At 45.2% G+C, this 20,265-nt stretch overlaps 1 protein-coding gene across 5 annotated transcripts in view; it reads left to right on the forward strand.

Moving 5' to 3' along the window:
* Positions 1 to 437: 437 nt before the first annotated feature.
* The window catches only part of RNF38 (ring finger protein 38), a 159,705-nt gene continuing 139,877 nt past the window's right edge, over positions 438 to 20,265 (forward strand). For 4 of the 5 annotated variants that reach the window (XM_066367670.1, XM_066367671.1, XM_066367672.1 and 1 more), the window contains exon 1: positions 438 to 782. In XM_066367670.1, coding sequence (XP_066223767.1) covers positions 536 to 782 — 247 coding nt within the window. In that variant the 5' untranslated portion in view covers positions 438 to 535. The remainder of the gene's footprint in view (positions 783 to 20,265) is intronic. The other variant, XM_066367681.1, reaches the window with a different exon arrangement.

Raw genomic sequence — 20,265 nt, forward strand, 5'->3', positions numbered from 1 at the left:
CGAGGCGGCACAATCCATAGAACTGGAGGGAGGCCGGCGGGCGGGTGAGCCCGCTAGCAGCAACTACCCGGGCCGAACCCCTGGCAAACTCGCAGCGCGAACACCGGTGTCGGGTAGCAGCGCAGCGGAGCCCCAAGCGCAGCCGGGCCTGGCTCGCCCGACGCCTGGCCTGGGAGTTCCGAAGCCACAGCCCAGAGGCACACGAGCTCCGGGAGTGGGGTTCTCCGGGCCGGCAGCCCCCAGGTTCCCCGCCTCCGCGAGCGGCCGCAGCAGAGGATGCCCCACCGCCCCGCCTGCCCCGCCCGGGAGTCACCGCGGAGGAGCACACCGCCCATTGGCGGCGGCTGCGCGGGTCCCCGCCCCCTCCGTGTCCCCGCCCCCTCCGCCGCCGCCGCCGCTTCCCGGCTCCGCCTCCTCCCCCTCCGGGAGCCGCCTCCGTCGCCGCCACCGTCGCTGCTGCCGCCGGCCCGGGCCCAGCCAGCGCCCGCCGCGCCGGAGTCGAGTCGCAGCCGGAGCCGCTGCTCGCGGCCCCGCCATGAGCGGAAGCGCTGCCGCCGCGGTCGCCGCCGCCTCAGCAGCCGCGGCCGCCGCGCACTTCCAGCCTCAGTCGTCGTCTCCCAGGCCGGGCCCCGCGGACCTCGGGCCCCCGCGCCGTCCGCGCCCCCCACTGCCGCTACCCCGGTCCGAGCCCGCCGCCGCCGGCCGCCTCAGCCCTCTCGGCCAGGGGCCTCTCCGGGCGGGCGCCCAGGGTGGCGGCGCCTGCGGCCGAGCGCCGGGAGCAGGTACGGGGTCTAGGAGCGGGCCAAGCGGGGAGGGGCGTGGGTTGGTTCCGGGGGGTGGGGGCCCCAAAGGCGTGTGGTCCAGCCGGCCCGCCCCACAGAGTGGGTGGAGCGTGGTCCGGGTCAGCTTTGTCCGACCTCGGAGCCCCTGTGAGCCCTCCGACCCCGTTGCGCCGGAGCGGCTTACAAAGCGTTTTCCCACCGGGTGGGTAGCCCCCACCTCTGTGGCGGCCAGGGCAGGACCTCTCTAGGTCTCTGCTAGGCGGGGGAGGAAACTGAGGCTTCCAGAGGGAAGTGACTTGCCCAAGGTCACATAGCCGCTGAGAGTCGTATCCTGGCTGGGACTCAGGGCCACCCTGGGCCGGCGCGGGGCCCGAGCAGGGGGTGGGTGGGAGGAGGAAGAGCCCCCAGCTTCCGAGAACCGGGAGAGATTGCTCCGGGAGGAGGGGGCGCTAGGCCCTGGTCCCAGGCACGCCCACCCGGTGCTTTTTGGGCTGGTTTTGGAGAAAGGCTCTTTCGCGGGTTGGAACGGAGCAGCAGGGGCCGCTTTGGGGGCTTGGTGGTGCCCTGGGGAGTGGCTTTGGGGAGCGGCGGAGGGAGAGACTCCTGGGATGGGTGTGCTCTCGGAGAAGAGGGCTTCTTGAGTGCGTGGGTCAGAGCTTAGGAAACTTCTTATCGCGGGGACGTTTGGTCTCTGCGAGGCCACCTTCCCCACCACTGCACTGACTAAACCAATCCAGTTGGAATTAATAGGAGGGAGGCCTGCCTTCTTTGTGGAGAATCCTGTAAGGTGTCTTTTCCACGGAATGGTCTGAGTTTCGTTCATGCCTCAAACAGAAGTGCATATATAGCCTTAGTAAAGGCATTTCTGCCACAGAAGGCCGAATGAGGCCCCCACTCCCACCCCCGGTGATCTGAATTGTCAAACTTGTAGAACCCCCAGAGAAAGAACAGCTATCCCAGACCTGCAGGGGGAAGGAAACTGGGAGGATCGGGACAAGTTACTCTTTTACTGGCGTGTAACGCAGGTCCATGTATTTCATGGAATTCCCATATGGGGAGAGGGTGATAATTGGGTTGTTTTTTTTTTACTGTGGCTGCATCTTGGAAAGGGAAGGAGGAGTGGACTTGGAATTTTGGAGAAGAGGGAGAGAGCGTGCAACGTGTTAATAGGCAATGAAGAGGGTCCTGAGGAGTTAGAAAATAGCTGTTGAATGGGGAAAAAAGACGATATTAAGTCGTGGGGGAAGGGAGATAAAGGGTGGCTGACGGGAGGGAACAGACAATGTCTAGTCTAGAGGGAAGGATTGGGATATTTCAAAGAGGGAATCAAACATGATGAGTTTGAAACGTGTCTGTTAGAGGTGAATGCTTATAAGGCTGAGTAATAGGTACTAGCCTGAAGTCCATTTTTTTGAGTAAAGACAGTGTAGTACTTTTATATAAATGTTTTAGCTTTTACACTTCCCACCTCCATTCTCCTGTTCTAGGGCTGCAGGCCTTTAGTAGTGTCTTGCAAGTAAGGCTTGACAAAAGAGGGAAAGGAAGACTAATTAGCAAGTGCATTAATTAGGGCCTTTTGTCCAAGATGAATCCCTGTTTAAGTCAGCTGTTTTCTCGCTGCCCTCCTGCACCTCAGCTTTCCAGCTGTGGTGGCTGTTGGCAGGGTGCTTTGGGAAATACTGCCCCGATTAAGACAAGACAAGTGAGACTTTTCTAAAAAACTGTGAGAAGCATATATTTGGCAGATGTGTATAAAAGTGTAAAAATTTATTTGTCAAAGACTTGCTATCAGGGAGATGCAAACTGAAACAACAGTGAGCTTCCATTTCACAGCCATCAGATTGGCAAAACTTAAAAGTCTGTAATAACAGTGTTGGTAAGGTTGTGGGAAAATCAACTTTTTATATGACTGGTGGGAGTGTAAATGGATACAACCACCTTGGAGAGTAATATAGTGTAGTCTAGTTAAAGGAAGGCAAACATACCTATTTACCCCAAATGCCCGTTTCATTTCTGGTATATACTTGCGCACCTGTCCAAGAAAGTACAAGAATACTCATTGCAGCTTAAATATCCACCAACAGGGGAACACATAAATTATTGTTAGATAGTCCTACACAATTGAATATTGTAGCCCTGTGAAAAATAAACAATAGCCACATGCATTAAAATGGTTGAACTTCACACACAACATCAGGTGGGGAAGTAAGTAACAGAAGATTGTTAAAGAATGTTTCATTTACATAAATCTAAAAACATGCAAAATAATATTGTTTGCGGCAGTGTACATATGTAGTAAAAGTATAAAAACATGCATGATAATAACTAACACCACATTCAGAGTAGTGATTATCTCTGAGAAGATGAGGAATGGGATTGGACAGGGTACACAGAGGGCTTTACATCTGTAATATTCTATTAAAAAAAATCTATATCAGGTAATTGCAAATTAAGATTTGCTTATCTTGGGTGTAAGGCACAAAGATTTTCATTATATCTTTTTAAATATTTTCAGATGTTTGAAGTATTTCTCACATGAAACAATTGTTCTTGTTTATAGAGCACAAGGTTTTTGTCCCATAATAATGAAACTAGCCACAGGCTCCAGCCCTGTACCACATGTTAGGCATGCAAGCAGGTGATTCTCTTACCCGCTTCTGACTTGTAAAGCCAAGTTTTGTGATGGATGACTTTTATTTTGGAGGTGCTGATAGGTGGGGAAGATTTCCCAGCGTTTCTAAACTTTCTAGTGTACCTAGGTCAGCAGTTTGAGCTTTGTCAAAATATAAGTGCTCCAGGGTATTTTTACTTACTAGATTGGGGGAGGATGGACAGGAATCTGATTCTGAAAAAGTTTCAGTAGATTCTGAGGCCCACTAAAGTTTGAGATCCACTACTTTAGGCTCCTTTTGATTCTGGGTTGTACTCCATCTTAGCTTTGCCCCAGCCTGGCTGCCCTCTATTGCTCCTTCTGCGTGACTGGGACTAATTTGGACTCGTGATACTTAGCTCTTTTGTAGGGCATAAAATAATGATAGGGATGGAAGTCATTCAATGTTAAGCTTTTCATAATCCAAGTTGTCTATTCCTGTTATTTTTTTTCCCCTCTGAGTCAGAGAGAGGGACAGATAGGGACAGACAGACAGGAAGGGAGAGAGATGAGAAGCATCAATTCTTTGTTCTGGCTCCTTAGTTGTTCATTGATTCATTGATTGCTTTCTCATATTGCCTTGACTGCGGGGGGGGGGGGGGGGGGCTACAGCAGACCAAGCCAGCAACCTTGGGCTCAAGCCAGGTCTATGATCCCATGCTCAAGCCAGTGACCCTGTGCTCAAGCTGGTGAGCCCACGCTCAGCCAGATGAGCTGGCACTCAAGCCGGTGACCTCAGGGGTTCGAACCTGGGTCCTCTGTGTCCCAATCCGATGCTCTGTCCACTGTGCCACCGCCTGGTCAGGCTGTTCCTCTTATTTTTATGCAGGTAGCTAAGGGGCTCACCACCCACCAGAGCTATTTAGCAGTTTTACAAACTTTAACCACATGTGTCACAGTATGTGGTTTTATGTTTAGGATAGAAGCAAAGAAAAGGTCTTGGTCCTGGCCAGTTGGCTCAGTGGTAGAGCGTCAGCCTGGCGTGCGGGAGTCCCGGGTTTGATTTCCGGCCAGGGCACACAGGAGAAGCGCCCATCTGCTTCTCCACCCTTCCCCCCTCTCCTTCCTCTCTGTCTCTCTCTTCCCCTCCTGCAGCTGAGGCTCCATTGGAGCAAAGATGGCCCGGGCGCTGGGGATGGCTCCATGGCCTCTGCCTCAGGCGCTAGAATGGCTCTTGTCACAACAGAGCGACGCTCCGGATGGGCAGAGCATCGCCCTCTGGTGGGCATGCCGAGTGGATCCCGGTCGGGCGCATGCGGGAGTCTGTCTGACTGCCTCCCTGTTTCCAGCTTCGGAAAAATGAAAAAAAAAAAAACAGAAAAAACAAAACAAAAACAAAGAAAAGGTCTTACAGAGAAGGAAAACTAGCAGATTTGGCAAAAGTAAACCCCGAAAGGTAAAAATGTATGTCGTCATACCTTTCTTTGCAGATGACAGTGATGGTTTGAGTTTATGATATGCAGCCAGAGATCAGCTATTTGAACCTATGGTCAAAGATTAGAGACCTTAAGAAACAACTGATTATTAAGATGGAAGAGTTTCCTTTCTTTGAAATTTCTGGTATGGAAATTTGGAAAATGGCTATTTGTCTCTGATGAGGTTCTTTTTTTTAAAAAACCTACTTTGGAGGTGAGTGTTGCCTCAAATACACTTTTGCAGGGCTGCTATGCAGGTTTGTGTAGATTGTGCCCAGCACAAGGGCTCCTGTTTTGGGTGGCATATGGGAGTGGAGGTCCATTCTGTGCTCCACTTACCAATATGAACACCTCTTCTTCAAATGTGTCCCCTCACCCTTTTCTAATTCCCATACAGGTTATTTATGACATGGCATGGCCCTGTCACTTTGGAGCTATTGGTCCATCTGTAATAATGGGCTCTGCAACCAGGGCTGGTCAGTGCTGGGCCTGGGGCTCCAAAAGAGTTTTCTCTATGTGAACTTTTCATGAGACAGGACCCACCAACCCTGGCTTTCCATCACCATGCTCAGTTGAACCAAAGAGTCAATTTAATATTGTAAAATTTGTTGTGGGGCTGGAGAAATATGTACAAAATAAACTATTTAGAAAATACCATCATTTATGGATAGACAGAATAAGAGAGAAATCATTAAAAAGACAAAGCATGTAGTAAGTGAAAGAAAGTAGCGATGCACCACATTTGCTCTTGCATTCTTTTTTTAAAAAATTAATTAATTTATTTTTACAGTGACAGAGAGAGAGACAGATAGGGACCGAGAGAGATGAGAAGCATCAATCATCAGTTTTTCATTGCGACACCTTAGTTGTTCATTGATTGCTCTCTCATATGTGCCTTGACCGTGGGCCTTCAGCAGACCGAGTAACCCCTTGCTTGAGGTGAGCCTTAAACCAGATGAGCCCGTGCTCAAGCTGGCGACCTCGGGTCTCGAAACTGGGTCCTCCGCATCCCAGTCCGATGCTCTATCCACTGCGCCACCGCCTGGTCAGGCTTGCTCTTTCATTCTTACAGTGCTCACTTTGAGGGGGAAATCCAATTTTATTTTGCTCTTCCTATTTCCCCTATGCTAGCATTTCTGAATTTCTTAAGACCTGAGGCTTTTTAGCCAAATTTAAAAATATTTACCCATTTATATTTTTCATTAAGTGGTTGTTTATGCTTCCTGCTATCTCACTTTTTCTTGGAGAGGGAGGAGGTGATAGTGCTCAACCAAGGACAAGACTGTACTTCCTCCTTTTGCAAATAATGGCAGTAGGTTTTTGAGAACAGTCGTCATGGAAGAGTGCTGTTCTGCAGGCTCAAGGGAGAAGTACATTTGAAGTGGTTTCTGTTGTCTTTTTTTTATTATTTTAAAACGTGATTGAGGGTGATGGATTGAGAGTTATATTGTGCTTTTGCTGCTGTCTTGAAGGAATTCTTTAAAGAAAATGTATGTAAATAAAACAAAAAAGGCTTAACAAAAATCGTCTTATGCCCACACAATGAGAGTAAACAGTTCTCACCTGTAGGTCTTACCTAAAGCAGTTTCAGCTTATTCCTGTTTTGTTTAAATAGATATTAGTGCTGTTCTAGGGACTGCTTTGAATAGTTAATTGGAGTGATGTTGGGCAGGTGGAGGAGAATGATAGGATTATACTAGGGTTTATCATAGTTCCCTCCAGTCATAATCTGGAAATTATCACTGCTTAAAAAATGTAGAAATAAGGGAGAGATTGTGAGTTTTGAAATATATAATGACTTGACCCTCTTGAAAGAAAATAAAAGAGAGAAGAAGTGGTGAGAGGAAGAAATACATGGAAGAGAAACTAGCAAGCGCATAAGCAGTAGATGTTTTGTATAGTGCTTTGGGGATGTTCCTTGAGTTGAAAGATACCTGTGTGTATCAATTCTGCTTCAGCACCTTTGATTTCAGTATCTGCAGATGGTGCTCATTGGTCTTCAGTTGGAACTGAAATTTTCAAAAGCTAGAGAGTGAGCTGTTTTAAAGACTAGGCTAGAAGTAGTAGGGTAGTCTAAGTAGAAGTATTTATTTCATAAATAGTTGGGACTATTGTAATTAACAAAAAGTATTTTTCATTTGGCTTTGAGCCTATCTTATTTTTAAATTTTTTTTTAATAATTTGTCTTTCTGTGTAGATTTTTGTTGCTGCTTCAGTAGATATTTGAGCACCTGCTGGATACCAGTAATACCAGTACTAATCCACTGATGCACTGGAATGATGGCCTTCATTGTTAGTGACTTTATTACCTCAGGTCCTTAGAACAGTACAGAGGCATGAAGTTCAGCTTTTGCTTTTTCTCTTTTTTTAATGCTTCCTTCTGCTTCCTGGCCTTCTGAGCTTGGTGGTGATCTACTACCTATCTGTAAGGACAGTCCCCATCTCCTATTCCCCCCTATGGGAGGGGTACAGAGGCTTTGCAAAGCCTTTTGACTGGGCACTTAGTAAATAAAACCCCAACAATATTGAGGCAGACCTGAGGGTTACCATAGTGGTTGCAGCTCCCCTTCCTTCACTGCTGCCTGTGTTGCCACTATCCTTTACTATGGAGCCTGGAAGGCGCCCTCCTCACCCCCAATCATACAAAGAGGCTTTGTGCTCTGAGGATGTTCTAAAGGCAGGATCACTGTAATTATAATTCCCTAAGCACAACCAAGTAATGGGGGCAGGCAGGGTAAAGATGGTATCCAAGTACTTGTTGGTAGGGAAAAGTCAGGCAGGGATTAAAAATCATCTGGAGACATGGATACCAAGATGGATAATGGAGCGTTGTTGGTAATGCTGACAGGAACATGCTTAAGTGAATACATTTCAGCGTTTTAAATGCTAATACTTGCAAGCTTTAAAAAGCACAAGAGAGTTGGAACTTTTTTCTTTTCTTTTTTAGTCTAAAATTATATAGTTACTTTAAAAGTACATTAGAAGCCTGACCAGGCTGTGGCACAGTGGATAGAGTGTTGGACTGGATTGCGGAGGACCCAGGTTCGAGACCCCGAGGTCGCCAGCTTGAGCGTGGGCTCATCTGGCTTGAGCAAAATGCTCACCAGCTTGGACCCAAGGTCGCTGGCTCAAGCAAGGGGTTACTCGGTCTGCTGAAGGCCCGCAGTCAAGGCGTCGCAATGAAAAACTGATGATTGATTCTTCTCATCTCTCTCTGTTCCTGTCTGTCTGTCCCTATCTATCCCTCTCTCTCTGACTCTCTCTCTGTCCCTGTAAAAAAATAAAATAAAATAAATAAAATAAAAGTACGTTAGAAGAAGGTATGTAGAAATTTGGGCCTACTTGGCTTTATGATTGTGTTGCCAGCATGATTGATTGCCCAAGAAAGCCACATACATAACTTGCTTTTTATCCAGGAGTACTCTATTACCGTGTTTCCCTGAAAATAAGACCGTGTCTTATTAATTTTTGCTCCTAAACACGCGCTAGATCTTATTTTCAGGGGATGTCTTATTTTTCTATGAACAAGAATTCACATTTATTGTTGAACAACAACAAAAAAATCAACATTTATTAATATACTGTAGTCCTGTCATCACAAACATTAGCATAACCAGCCAAACTCTGAATTCCATCAAGAATTTCTTGTGACTCTATTTCCATGTACAACAATCTACCCTGTTTCCCTGAAAATAAGACAGTGTCTTATATTAAATTTTGCTCCTAAAGATGCGCTAGGTCTTATTTTCAGAGGAGGCCTTATATTTCTAAGCTTGAAAAAAATTATACTAGGTCTTATTTTCAGGGAAACAGGGTAATTTGCATGTTTGTGTTTATGTGTGTTTTAAGTTTCTAAAAGTAAGGACTGACTGACATATTTGGGAAGTTGATTTTTCCCTACAACCACCAGGAGAAAAAATTAATCTGAGGATATAAACTGTATCAGTCATCCTATGTACTTCCAAGCTCTGTTGAAATTCTTTTAGTGAACACTTACCAAAAAATATTTTAAGCCTGACCTGTTGTAATAGCACTGACAGCTGTGGTGAGGTGAAGCAGCCAGGTAGAGAGTGTGCACTCTATGTAAGCCTACAGCTACTGTGAGCTGGCCTTTCCTCTGTTACTTGTTGGAATCAGGTCAGGAGTTGAACCTTTATTTTTACTGTGTAGCATGATATTGAGGAATCGACCCTTTTTATTGACAAAATTATATATATTTAAAGTGATGATTTGATATATGTATACATTGTGAAATAGTATTAATACATCCATCAGCTCACACAGTTAACCTTTTTTTGGTGAGACAGCTTAAAATCTATTCTCTTACAGCAAATTTCAAGTATGCATGACAGTATTATTAACTGCAGTCACCTTTGAAGACTTGTGCCCTGTGATCAACATTTCCTCCTTTTCCCCATTCCGCAGCTCCTGGTAATCACCATTCTACTCTATTTCTAAGAGTTTTATTTTCTAAATTAAAAAGAAAAAAAGTTTTATTTTTAGATTCCACATATAAATGAGATCATATGGTATTTGTCTTTCTCTGGCTTTCCTACTTTAGTATTATGTTTTCCAATTTCATCCGTGTTGAAAATGGCAGGATTTTCTTATTTCTCATGGCTGAATAATATTTCATTGTATGTATATACCACATCTTGTTTATCCATTCATCTGTCAGACACTTAGGTTGTTTCCCTGTCTTAGCTATTGTAAATAATCCTACTGGGGCCTAACCAGGTGGTGGCGCAGTGGATAGAGCGTCGGACTGGGATGCAGAGGACCCAGGTTCGAGACCCCAAGGTTGCCAGCTTGAGCGTGGGCTCATCTGGTTTGAGCAAAAAGCCCACCAGCTTGAACCCAGGGTTGCTGGCTCCAGCAAGGGGTTACTCGGTCTGCTGAAGGTCCGCGGTCAAGGCACATATGAGAAAGCAATCAATGAACAACTAAGGTGTTGCAACGCGCAATGAAAAACTAATGATTGATGCTTCTCATCTCTCTCCATTCCTGTCTGTCTATCCCTCTTTCCCTCTCTCTGACTTACTCTATCTCTATAAAAACAAACAAACAAACAGAAAAAACAAAACAAAACGCGCGCGCACACACACACACACACACACACACACACACAAATAATCCTACTGGGAATGCAGATAGTTTAATTTAAGACTACTGGGTATATTTCATTATTACAAAGATATTGCCCAAGTAATCCTTTGAAAAGGCTATCAGTTTGATAGCTAAATTTTATGAGGTTGAAAGAATCAGTTTTAAAAATTGATGTGGCCAGTTTTTATTCTTTTTCATCTATTTTAACAGGTTGACCTAATCAGGAATATATTATATGAAAAAATACATATACAAGGATCCCTACCCACCCACTCTTACTGTTTTAGGCAAGTATATTGATCAGCAGTGACTTATATTTTAGTTTAATAATAAACTGTTATTTGACTACTTTATTTGCTTCATTTATAATTGTATTTTCTTTGAGGATTAATCTCTGACTTTACTTCACTGCTCTCTGGTGGCAACTAAATGATAAAACATTTATTGAGTGCCTACTTACTATGTACCATGCACAGTGAGGATTTCAGATATGATTCACATGGGCAATAGTCCAGTGATAGATTCTGACAGTGTGGTAACAGAACAAATGTATTTTGGGGTCTGCTAACCTTTCATAAGAGGACAGAGAATGTCACAATTGCATTAATGGTAGTAAGATGATTTAACCTTGATAATTAATATTGCTAAAGCACAGATCTCATCAGATCAAAAATAAGTGGCTGCCATTTAAGTAAAAGAAACATTCTTTGGTCTGGCATTCAAGGCCCACACAATTGTGTCTTTATTCCAATCTCTACTATTCTTCCTCATGAATATTATTCTCCAGGGAAATAGAAATGTCCTCTTGTCCAAATGTGTATCACTTTTTCACCTCTGTTCCTTTGTTTGTTACTTAAGCTTGGAATGCCTATCTGCAGTTTTTCCAAATCCTACTTATTTTTTAATGTTGATAATAGCGGTCACTTATTGTGTGCTTACTGTGTGCAGGGTTCTAAATGCTGTACCTGGTTTAATTTATGTAATTTTCACTATAATATTCTAAGTTTGATGCTGTGATTATCCTTATCGTGCAGATGAAGAAACAAGCAGAGGTTAAGTAACTTGCTAGAGATCATGCAGCTATTAAGAGTATTATCTGGGATATGAACCTAAGCTGTCTTGTTCTGGAATCTGTGTTTTTAGCCTCATGCTTTACTGTATCTCATTTTCGGTAATCTAAGCAAAGTTAGCAGTTAATTTTGGTAACAAAAGATGGAATATAAAAAGTGATCACTGTTTTAGCCACTGAAGAGAATTTTCAGTCTTTAGTTTTATCTTTGCTCCTCTTCAGAAATATGTTCCTTTTTTTAAGTTTTGAATTATTGTGTTAAGATTACTTAATTGATTTTTTAAAAAGCCATTCATTACTTATTTCACAGAGGGAGTAGGAGTACCTATATTGAAGTGGGTTCACTTTAGATCAGGTATATTTAAATTCCTTCTTAGAAAATCTCACATGTTTTGTGATTCTGAACATTAGGGTCTTAACTGAGGGTTTGTTTGGGCACTTACACAGATAAAGAACTTCTCAAGGAAAACTTTGACCCTACTCAGAGGAACTTCTGAATCCCACCTTTTTGTGGCTATGGATACCTCTCCCCACCCACTCAGATCAGGACAAGAATGGATGTTAGCCTTCTTTTTAGCCTTAGTTTCCATAGTAAACTGGTTTATCACAAGCTAAAGCAAACTATACCCCTTTATTCATTTTTTTATCCTTTTATTCAGTAGCATAGAATATGAACATTTCAAGGCTTTAGTTGGAGAGCTTGGTGTTAGGTTGAAGTTGTCTGAGACAGTGGGTTATTTGAGGAAAATAATGTAGCATAGTGGAATGCTTGTTGAAAATTCTCTATGTTTAGGTGGCCTAAAGTTGGAATCATGAGATTGAGTAAATTTTCTTACAAACAGTTATAAATGGCGTTTCTAATATTTTATCTATACTGTATTATGGGCTTAATAAGCAGTGGGCCATTCATTTAGTAAATATTTTATGGCAAAATGGGATTCTAAGGTCAAAACATTATTTATAGACTTTTGGAACATAGCCTGTTTTTGATTTGAGTCTGCCAATTCAGTCTTTTTCTCCTACTTTGCTTATGGATACTAGAAAGGAAAAAGGAATTCTCTGTCTTTCAAATTACTAAAAATTGAATTAATTCATAGGAGGGAGATATTTTTTTTATTCAGGCAGGATAAAAATTGATTAATTTAGATAATTGAGGAATTTCCACCTATTTACTTGTTTAAGAACCTTAGCCTTAGACCATATCTAGAATTATAATATGTTTGGAGCTCAAATGGAAGACATTATTGTTGACTTTCTTTGCTTTATATCAAGAATATGAGTCATGAACTCTTGCAAATTAATTATTTAATGTTTCTATTAAAAGTATGTACATACTGGCCCTGGCCGGTTGGCTCAGCGGTAGAGCGTCGGCCTAGCGTGCGGAGGACCCGGGTTCGATTCCCAGCCAGGGCACACAGGAGAAGCGCCCATTTGCTTCTCCACCCCTCCGCCGCGCTTTCCTCTCTGTCTCTCTCTTCCCCTCCCGCAGCCAAGGCTCCATTGGAGCAAAGATGGCCCAGGCGCTGGGGATGGCTCTGTGGCCTCTGCCTCAGGCGCTAGAGTGGCTCTGGTCGCAACATGGCGACGCCCAGGATGGGCAGAGCATCGCCCCCTGGTGGGCAGAGCGTCGCCCCTGGTGGGCGTGCCGGGTGGATCCCGGTCGGGCGCATGCGGGAGTCTGTCTGACTGTCTCTCCCCGTTTCCAGCTTCAGAAAAATGAAAGAAAAAAAAAAAAAAAAAAAAAGAATGTTAAAAGTATGTACATACTGTTAAAAACAGGAATTACTACTATTTCATGATATTTTTGAGCTTTAACTTTAAATAAAAGCTACCATCGTGTGCTTAAGAGAATTAACCCAGAATACCAACAAAGGCAACAAATCAAAAGATTTGCATTATTAAAATTAATTTGTGTGCAGTTCATGAAGGAAATTTCTATGTTGAGATCAAAGCTAAAGTCAGAATTTGACTCTAAAATTTAGATAATATTGTACATATTGTGAGTCTAACTTTATGGTAGAACAAAATCTTTTAAAAAATGAACTGTCTCAATTGACATGTGATTTTATTTTATTATTACTATTTTCTTATTAGGTGAGAGGAGGGGAGATAGTGAGGCAGACTCCATCATGCGCCCCTCCTGTGATCCATCAGGCAATTCCATCTGGGGCCGATGTTCGATGCTTGAATCAATGAGCTATCCTCAGTGCCCAGAGATACGCTTGACTGCAATAAGGGAAGAGGGAGAGAAGGGGCAGAGGGAGGGGAGAGAAGCAAGTGATTGCTTCTTCTGGGTGCTCTGACTGGGAATCGAACCCGGGACGTCCATATACCTGCTGACGTTCTATCCACTGAGCCACTGGCCAGGGCTGACAAATGATTTTAACATAAACAATTAATTCTATGAGGTGGGGATAGAAATTAATTGAGTTTTACCATGCCAAAATCTTTTTGTAGTGCATTTGAGATGCAAACATGTTTTCTTTCAAAATAAAATTGTTTGATAGAATAGGTATATTATTTTTCATGATGCTGTGTTAGGGCCCAAATTTAAGGCTTGATTAAAATACTCTTTGTTTCTGTGGAAGAAAAGTTATCAAATTGAAAAGGGAGCTTTAGAAATTTTGATTCCAATAATTGCTTTAAGAAGGGAGAGGCAAGTCAAATTGGGTATGGGCCCCATAGACTTAACCTGCCTACTTCTGGGTCAAGAAAGCTCAGAAAGAGGGGGCTGTGTTGCATTGGGGTGGAGCATAAGCCTGGTAGGAACTGGAAGTACCTTAAAAAGCAGATATTTGACGGAGTCAGGATATATTGAGTGGTGAAACTATCATTCTCAGGCACAATTGTGTATGTTGTTCCCATGGTAGAATTTCCTGGGAAAGTCAACATGTTTGCAGTTGACTCAGGACAGACCTGAGACTGAGTGGAGGAAAATGAGAGAAGAGCTACAGAGAGAGGCTGAGGCAGGTGCTGGTTTTGAAAGAAAAGTGATGAGCCTTTGGGGGAGGGAGCAGTAAGTTAAAAGTAGAATTCTTGGTAGTGTTTTCACCTCCCCACAAGCTACGTGGACGCAGCTGCTGCAGCATGGAAGTGGAGGGTAGTACACTTACAGGTATTGGTAAAGGTATTCTTGAACAGAAAAGGTATATCCCCATCGTTTGTTTTAAAATGATGGTCATTGCCAGAGGAAAAGGGGGGTGGGGGGTGAAAGAGGGCAGCTGCGGTCCTGCGGTGGCTGTGATGGTGTCAGTGGTGGCAGAAAGAGACTTGGCTTTGGGTGGTAAGCACATGATGCGGTATGCAAGTTGTACACTTGAGACCAATGTCACCCCAGTAAATTCAATTAAAAAATAAAATTTTGGGTACCCACTATAATATTAGAGATACAAAGGTTAGCTAGTTGTATATAACTTTATTATACCTGGGGTTAAAATGGAAATTTACTTATGTATTTTATTTTATTTTTTTATTTTTTGTATTTTTCTGAAGCTGGAAACGGGGAGAGACAGTCAGACAGACTCCCCCATGCGCCCCACCAGGATCCACCCGGCACGCCCACCAAGGGGCGACGCTCTGCCCACCAGGAGGCGATGCTCTGCCCCTCCGGGGCGATGCTCTGTTGCTACCAGAGCCACTCCAGCGCCTGGGGCAGAGGCCAAGGAGCCATCCCCAGCGCCCGGGCCATCTCTGCTCCAATGGAGCCTGGCTGCGGGAGGGTGTAGCAGGGGTCTCAAACTCGGGCCGTGGGCCGCATGCGGCCCGCCCACCAATTTTGTGCGGCCCGCAGACTGGCCCGCAGACTAATCCATGAAGTTTGATTAGTCTGCGGGCTGCACAAAATTGGTGGGCGGGCCGCATGCGGCCCGTGGGCGGCGAGTTTGAGACCCCTGGTAGAGCCAGCAGCCAGGGCCAGGCCCACTATCACAGCAGCCTGGCCAGTGCAGGTTCGCATTGGATTCGGACAGTCGGCAAAGAAACAATGGAGCCAAAAACTGTTAGGCCATTTTCTTTAATTCTAGCTTGCACCCGGCGGGCAAGTAAAAATACACACTGGGCTCCAAAACCCACTCACATTCAGTGCTCACAAAGCCACTGACTTATCCGAGTTTCCTAGAATCAAAGGTTTCTAGCTCACCAGCCTTATTCTCCTCAGTTCCCCATCTCCTTCCTTATCCCAGATACAAACTCTGCACAAACTGGCTTCTCACTCAACACTCCGCCATCTTGGCTGCTTCTCCTGGCCACATGGCCTCTTTCCTCTGCTCTCTGCTCTGCTCCCTCTGCTCTCTCATGCTAATCATCCCAGGAACCAAGAGCGCAAGCTCCCGCTCCGTCCCCATTTTATAGTGTAGAAATCCAAACTCTTTAATCCAATATACAAAATAGGAAAGTCTCTAATACAAAGTCACTTCTCTGAGGCATGATTGGATTGTACCGCCCTACATCAAAAAGGGTAGGAAAGGCTTAATCCCCAAATCAAGCCCCAGGCTACAAGGATTCTGCCTGCCTTTAGCCCACCCCAACACACATTAATATCACCTGGGCAACGGCCTTTACGTGGGCAGCGTCATCTTTAACAAAGTGAGCATAATACATTTTATCTGCCCAACGGGAAGAGAGAGACAGAGAGGAAGGAGAGGGGGAGGGGTGAAGCAAATGGGCACTTCTGTGTGCTCTGGCTGGGAATCGAACCCGGGACTTCTGTATGCCAGGCCGACGCTCTGCCACTGAGCCAACCGGCCAGGGATTACTTATGTATTTTAAAAGGAAAATGAGAACTTACAATATTGACATCTAAGAGCAATAAAATTCCAGGGTGGTTTAATGGTAGATATGTGCTTTCTGTCACGCACAAAAGACCACACTGGTAACATGCTCTGCCTAACTAGGGCAAGCAGTGCTGATGTTTTTTCCGCACAGGAGAAATAGATTCAAATTCAAAGAGATTAGAAACCACTGGTCTTTCTGCTGGCCTCCTCCCTCCCCTACCCCAGAAACCACTCATAGATAGTGTGTGAATGGGTGCTGGTAATATGGATTGAGATTAGGTTTATGGCTCAAAATTCGACTGGCCCTGCTCACACTTTAATTTACTTATGCATCATCCGGGGATCTTGTTAAAATGCAGATTTCTAGCTGGGGCACTGCACTGGTGTTGGAGTAGTGGCTCTCATAAAGGTCAGGTTTTAAGGGCTGGTTAAAAGGAAGATTACTAGGCTTCACTTCCTAAGCCTTTGATTCACCTTTCTAGGGTGGGGCTTGATATTTGTATTTTAAACAAATTCCTAGGCGATGCTAATACAGCTGGGGGAGGGCATATTTTGAGAGCTACTGAGATACAGTATAAATAACCCTGAGGAGCATCAACCATCTTGGCTTCTTGAGCATTGTTTTATAACTGAACTGAAAATGGTGAAAAAGGTTTGCAGAAAGTAATAGAGTAATTAATGCTTGTTGGGCAGATAAAATATATTGTGATCACTTTGTTAAAGATGGCGCTGCCCACATGGAAGCCTGTGGCCCAGGTGATATTAATGTGTGTTGGGGGCGGGCTGTGGGCAGGCAGGATCCTTGTAGCCTGGGGCTTGGTTTTAGGACTAAGCCTTTCCCATCCTTTTTTTTTCTTCTTTTCTTTTTTACAGAGACAGAGAGAGAGAGAGTCAGAGAGAGGGATAGACAGGGACAGACAGACAGGAACGGAGAGATGAGAAGCATCAATTATTAGTTTTTCTTTGTGCGTTGCAACACCTTAGTTGTTCATTGATTGCTTTCTCATATGTGCCTTGACCGCGGGCCTTCAGCAGACTGAGTAACCCCTTGCTCGAGTCAGCAACCTTGGGCTCAATCAAGCTGGTGAGCTTTTGCTCAAACCAGATGAGCCCTTGGTCAAGCTGGCGACCTTGGGGTCTCGAACCTGGGTCTTTCACATCCCAGTCCAATGCTCTATCCACTGCGCCACCACCCAGTCAGGCCTTTCCCACCCTCTTTGATGTGGGGTGGTACAATCCCATCATGCCTCAGATAAGTGACTTTGTATTAGAGACTTCCCTATTTTGTATATTGGATTAAAGGTTTTGATTTCTACACTTTAATCTTTTTATTTTATTTTATTTTTTTTATTCATTTTAGAGAGGAGAGAGAGAGAGAGAGAGATAGAGAGAGAGAAAGGGGGGAGGAGCAGTGTAAAGCCAGAAGGCACGGCCACGGCCACTATCACAGCAGCCCGGCCCATGCAGGTTCGCATTGGATTCGGACAGTCGGTAAAGAAACCATGGAGCCCAAAACTGGTGGGCCATAGCCTTTAATCCTACCTTGCACCCGGCGGGCAAGTAAAAATACACACTGGGCTCCAAAACCCAGTCACACTCAGTGCTCACAAAGCCACTGACTTATCCGAGTTTCCTAGAATCAAAGGTTTCTAGCTCACCAGACTTATTCACCTCTGTTCCCCATCTCCTTCCTTATCCCAGACACAAACTCTACACAAACTGGCATCTCACTCAGCACTCCACCATCTTGGCTGCTTCTCCTGGCCTCCTCCACGTGGCCTTTTTCTGCTCTCCTCTGCTCTCCCTTCTAATGATAATCTCAGGAACCAAGAGCCCAAACTCTCATTCCGTCCCCATTTTATAGTGTAGAAATCCAAACCCTTAATCCAATATACAAAACAGGGAAGTCTCTGATACAAAGTCACTCTCTGAGGCATGATTGGATTGTACCGCCCTACATCAAAAAGGGTAGGAAAGGCTTAATCCCAAAACCAAGCCTCAGGCTACAAGGATTCTACCTGCCTTTAGCCCACCCCAACACACATTAATATCACCTGGGCAACGGCCTCCTCGTGTTATCTTTAACAAAGTGAGCATAATACATTTTATCTGCCCAACAAGCAGGAAGCATCAACTCCCATATGTGCCTTGACCAGACAAGTGCAGGTTTCGAACCGGAGACCTCAGCATTCCAGGTCGACGCTTTATGATTTCTACACTTTAAAATGGGGGCAGAGGCCCTGGCCGGTTGGCTCAGTGGTAGAGCGTCGGCCTGGCGTGCAGGAGTCCCGGGTTCGATTCCCGGCCAGGGCTCACAGGAGAAGCGCCCATCTGCTTCTCCACCCCTCCCCCTCTCCTTCCTCTCTGTCTCTCTCTTCCCCTCTCGCAGCCAAGGCTCCATTGGAGCAAAGTTGGCCCGGGCACTGAGGATGGCTCTGTGGCCTCTGCCTCAGGTGCTAGAATGGCTCTGGTCACAGCAGAGTGACACTCCAGATGGGCAGAGCATCGCCCCCTGGTGGGCATGCCGGGTGGATCCCGATTGGGCGCATGCGGGAGTATCCCGATTGGGCGCATGCGGGAGTCTGCCTGCCTCCCCATTTCTGGCTTCAGGAAAATAAATAAATAAATAAATGGGGGCAGAATAGGAGCTTGCTCTCTTGGTTCCTGAGATTATCATTAGAGGAGAGAGCAGAGAGGGGAGCAGAGAAAGGCCATGTGGAGGAGGCCAGGAGAAGCAGCCAAGATGGTGGAGTGTTGAAGGAGAAGCCAGTTTGTGCAGAGTTTGTGCAGGGAGAAGGAAGGAGATGGGGAACAGAGGTGAATAAGTCTGGTGAGCTAGAAACCTTTGATTCTAGGAAACTCGGATAAGTCAGTAGCTTTTTGAGCACTGAATGTGAGTGGGTTTTGGAGCCCAGTGTGTGTTTTTACTTGCCTGCCGGGTGCAGGCTAGGATTAAAGATGATGGCCCCGTCGGCCTAGCGTGCGGAGGACCCGGGTTCGATTCCCGGCCAGGGCACACAGGAGAAGCGCCCATTTGCTTCTCCACCCCTCCGCCGCACCTTCCTCTCTGTCTCTCTCTTCCCCTCCCGCAGCCAAGGCTCCATTGGAGCAAAGATGGCCCGGGCGCTGGGGATGGCTCTGTGGCCTCTGCCCCAGGCGCTAGAGTGGCTCTGGTCGCAACATGGCGATGGGCAGAGCATCGCCCCCTGGTGGGCAGAGCGTCGCCCCTGGTGGGCGTGCCGGGTGGATCCCGGTCGGGCGCATGCGGGAGTCTGTCTGACTGTCTCTCCCTGTTTCCAGCTTCAGAAAAATGAAAAAAATAAAATAAATTAAAAAAAATAAATAAATAAAATAAAGATGATGGCCCACCAGTTTTTAGCTCCGTTGTTTCTTTACCGACTGTCGGAATCCAATGCGAACCTGCATGGGCCAGATGGCTGTGATGGTGGCCTTGGATACTGGCTTTACAATGCTGTTCCCGTTAAGCAAATAATAAATACCCCAGGAAAGCAAATGTGTGTTTTACTGTGGTGAGTATGTGTCTCTGTCTAGAAGGAAATCAATAAACCCCACTAAAATACCAAAGATGATTGCTTCTGGAGAAAGATCCAGGATTATGGTGAATGGGATTTTAGTTTTCTATGTAAAGTTTTAATTTTTATTATTTTTAAATATATGGAGTGCTTCATGAGTTTGTGTGTCATTCTTGTGCAGGAGCTATGTTGTATCATTACAAGTGAGCACTAAGGTTTTAATTTTTAATGAAAAGATTGTACTTGTATTCATGTAATTAACTTTATAAAAGGGTAAAAGAAATCTTTGCCAGATATCCTTCACATACTTCTCCAGATCTATCCTCCACCCATTTCTACCTGGTTTTCTGCCCCAGGGAAAATGCTCCCAGGTCCTCTTCTTGTTGTGTTCAGTCTTAAGAGGAAATTTAAGAGGAGAAGAATTAGGTTAAAATAGTTATTTCCTCTCAGGGGAGTTTATAATCTATTACCTGAGTTCTGATATCTCTGTCTTCTGTTTTATTTGGGGTCCAGAGTGATTGTTCAGCTATTGCTAGTCCCAGTTTCTCTTCCATCCCCTGAGGTAGCTGTAGACCTCACCTCTCAACTTTAGGTTTTTGTTTTTAAGATTTTTATTAATTGATTTTAGAGAGAGGGGAGAGAGAGAGAAAGGCCAGATGGGTAGGGAGGGGGAAGGAGCAGGAAGCTTCTCACATGTGCCTTTACCAGGCAAGCCCGGTTTCAAACCTGCAACCTCGGCATTCCAGGTCAGTACTTTATCTGCTGCGCCACCACAGGTCAAGCAGTAATTATTTCTTTCTTTTTTTTTTTTTTTTTTTGTATTTTTCTGAAGTTGGAAACGGGGAGGCAGTCAGACAGACTCCTGCATGCGCCCGACCGGGGTCCACCTGGCATGCCCACCAGGGGGCGATGCTCTGCCCCTCTGGGGCGTCGCTCTG

The sequence above is a fragment of the Saccopteryx leptura genome, chromosome 2 (genome assembly GCF_036850995.1).
Source record: "Saccopteryx leptura isolate mSacLep1 chromosome 2, mSacLep1_pri_phased_curated, whole genome shotgun sequence".
Lineage (NCBI taxonomy): Eukaryota > Metazoa > Chordata > Mammalia > Chiroptera > Emballonuridae > Saccopteryx > Saccopteryx leptura.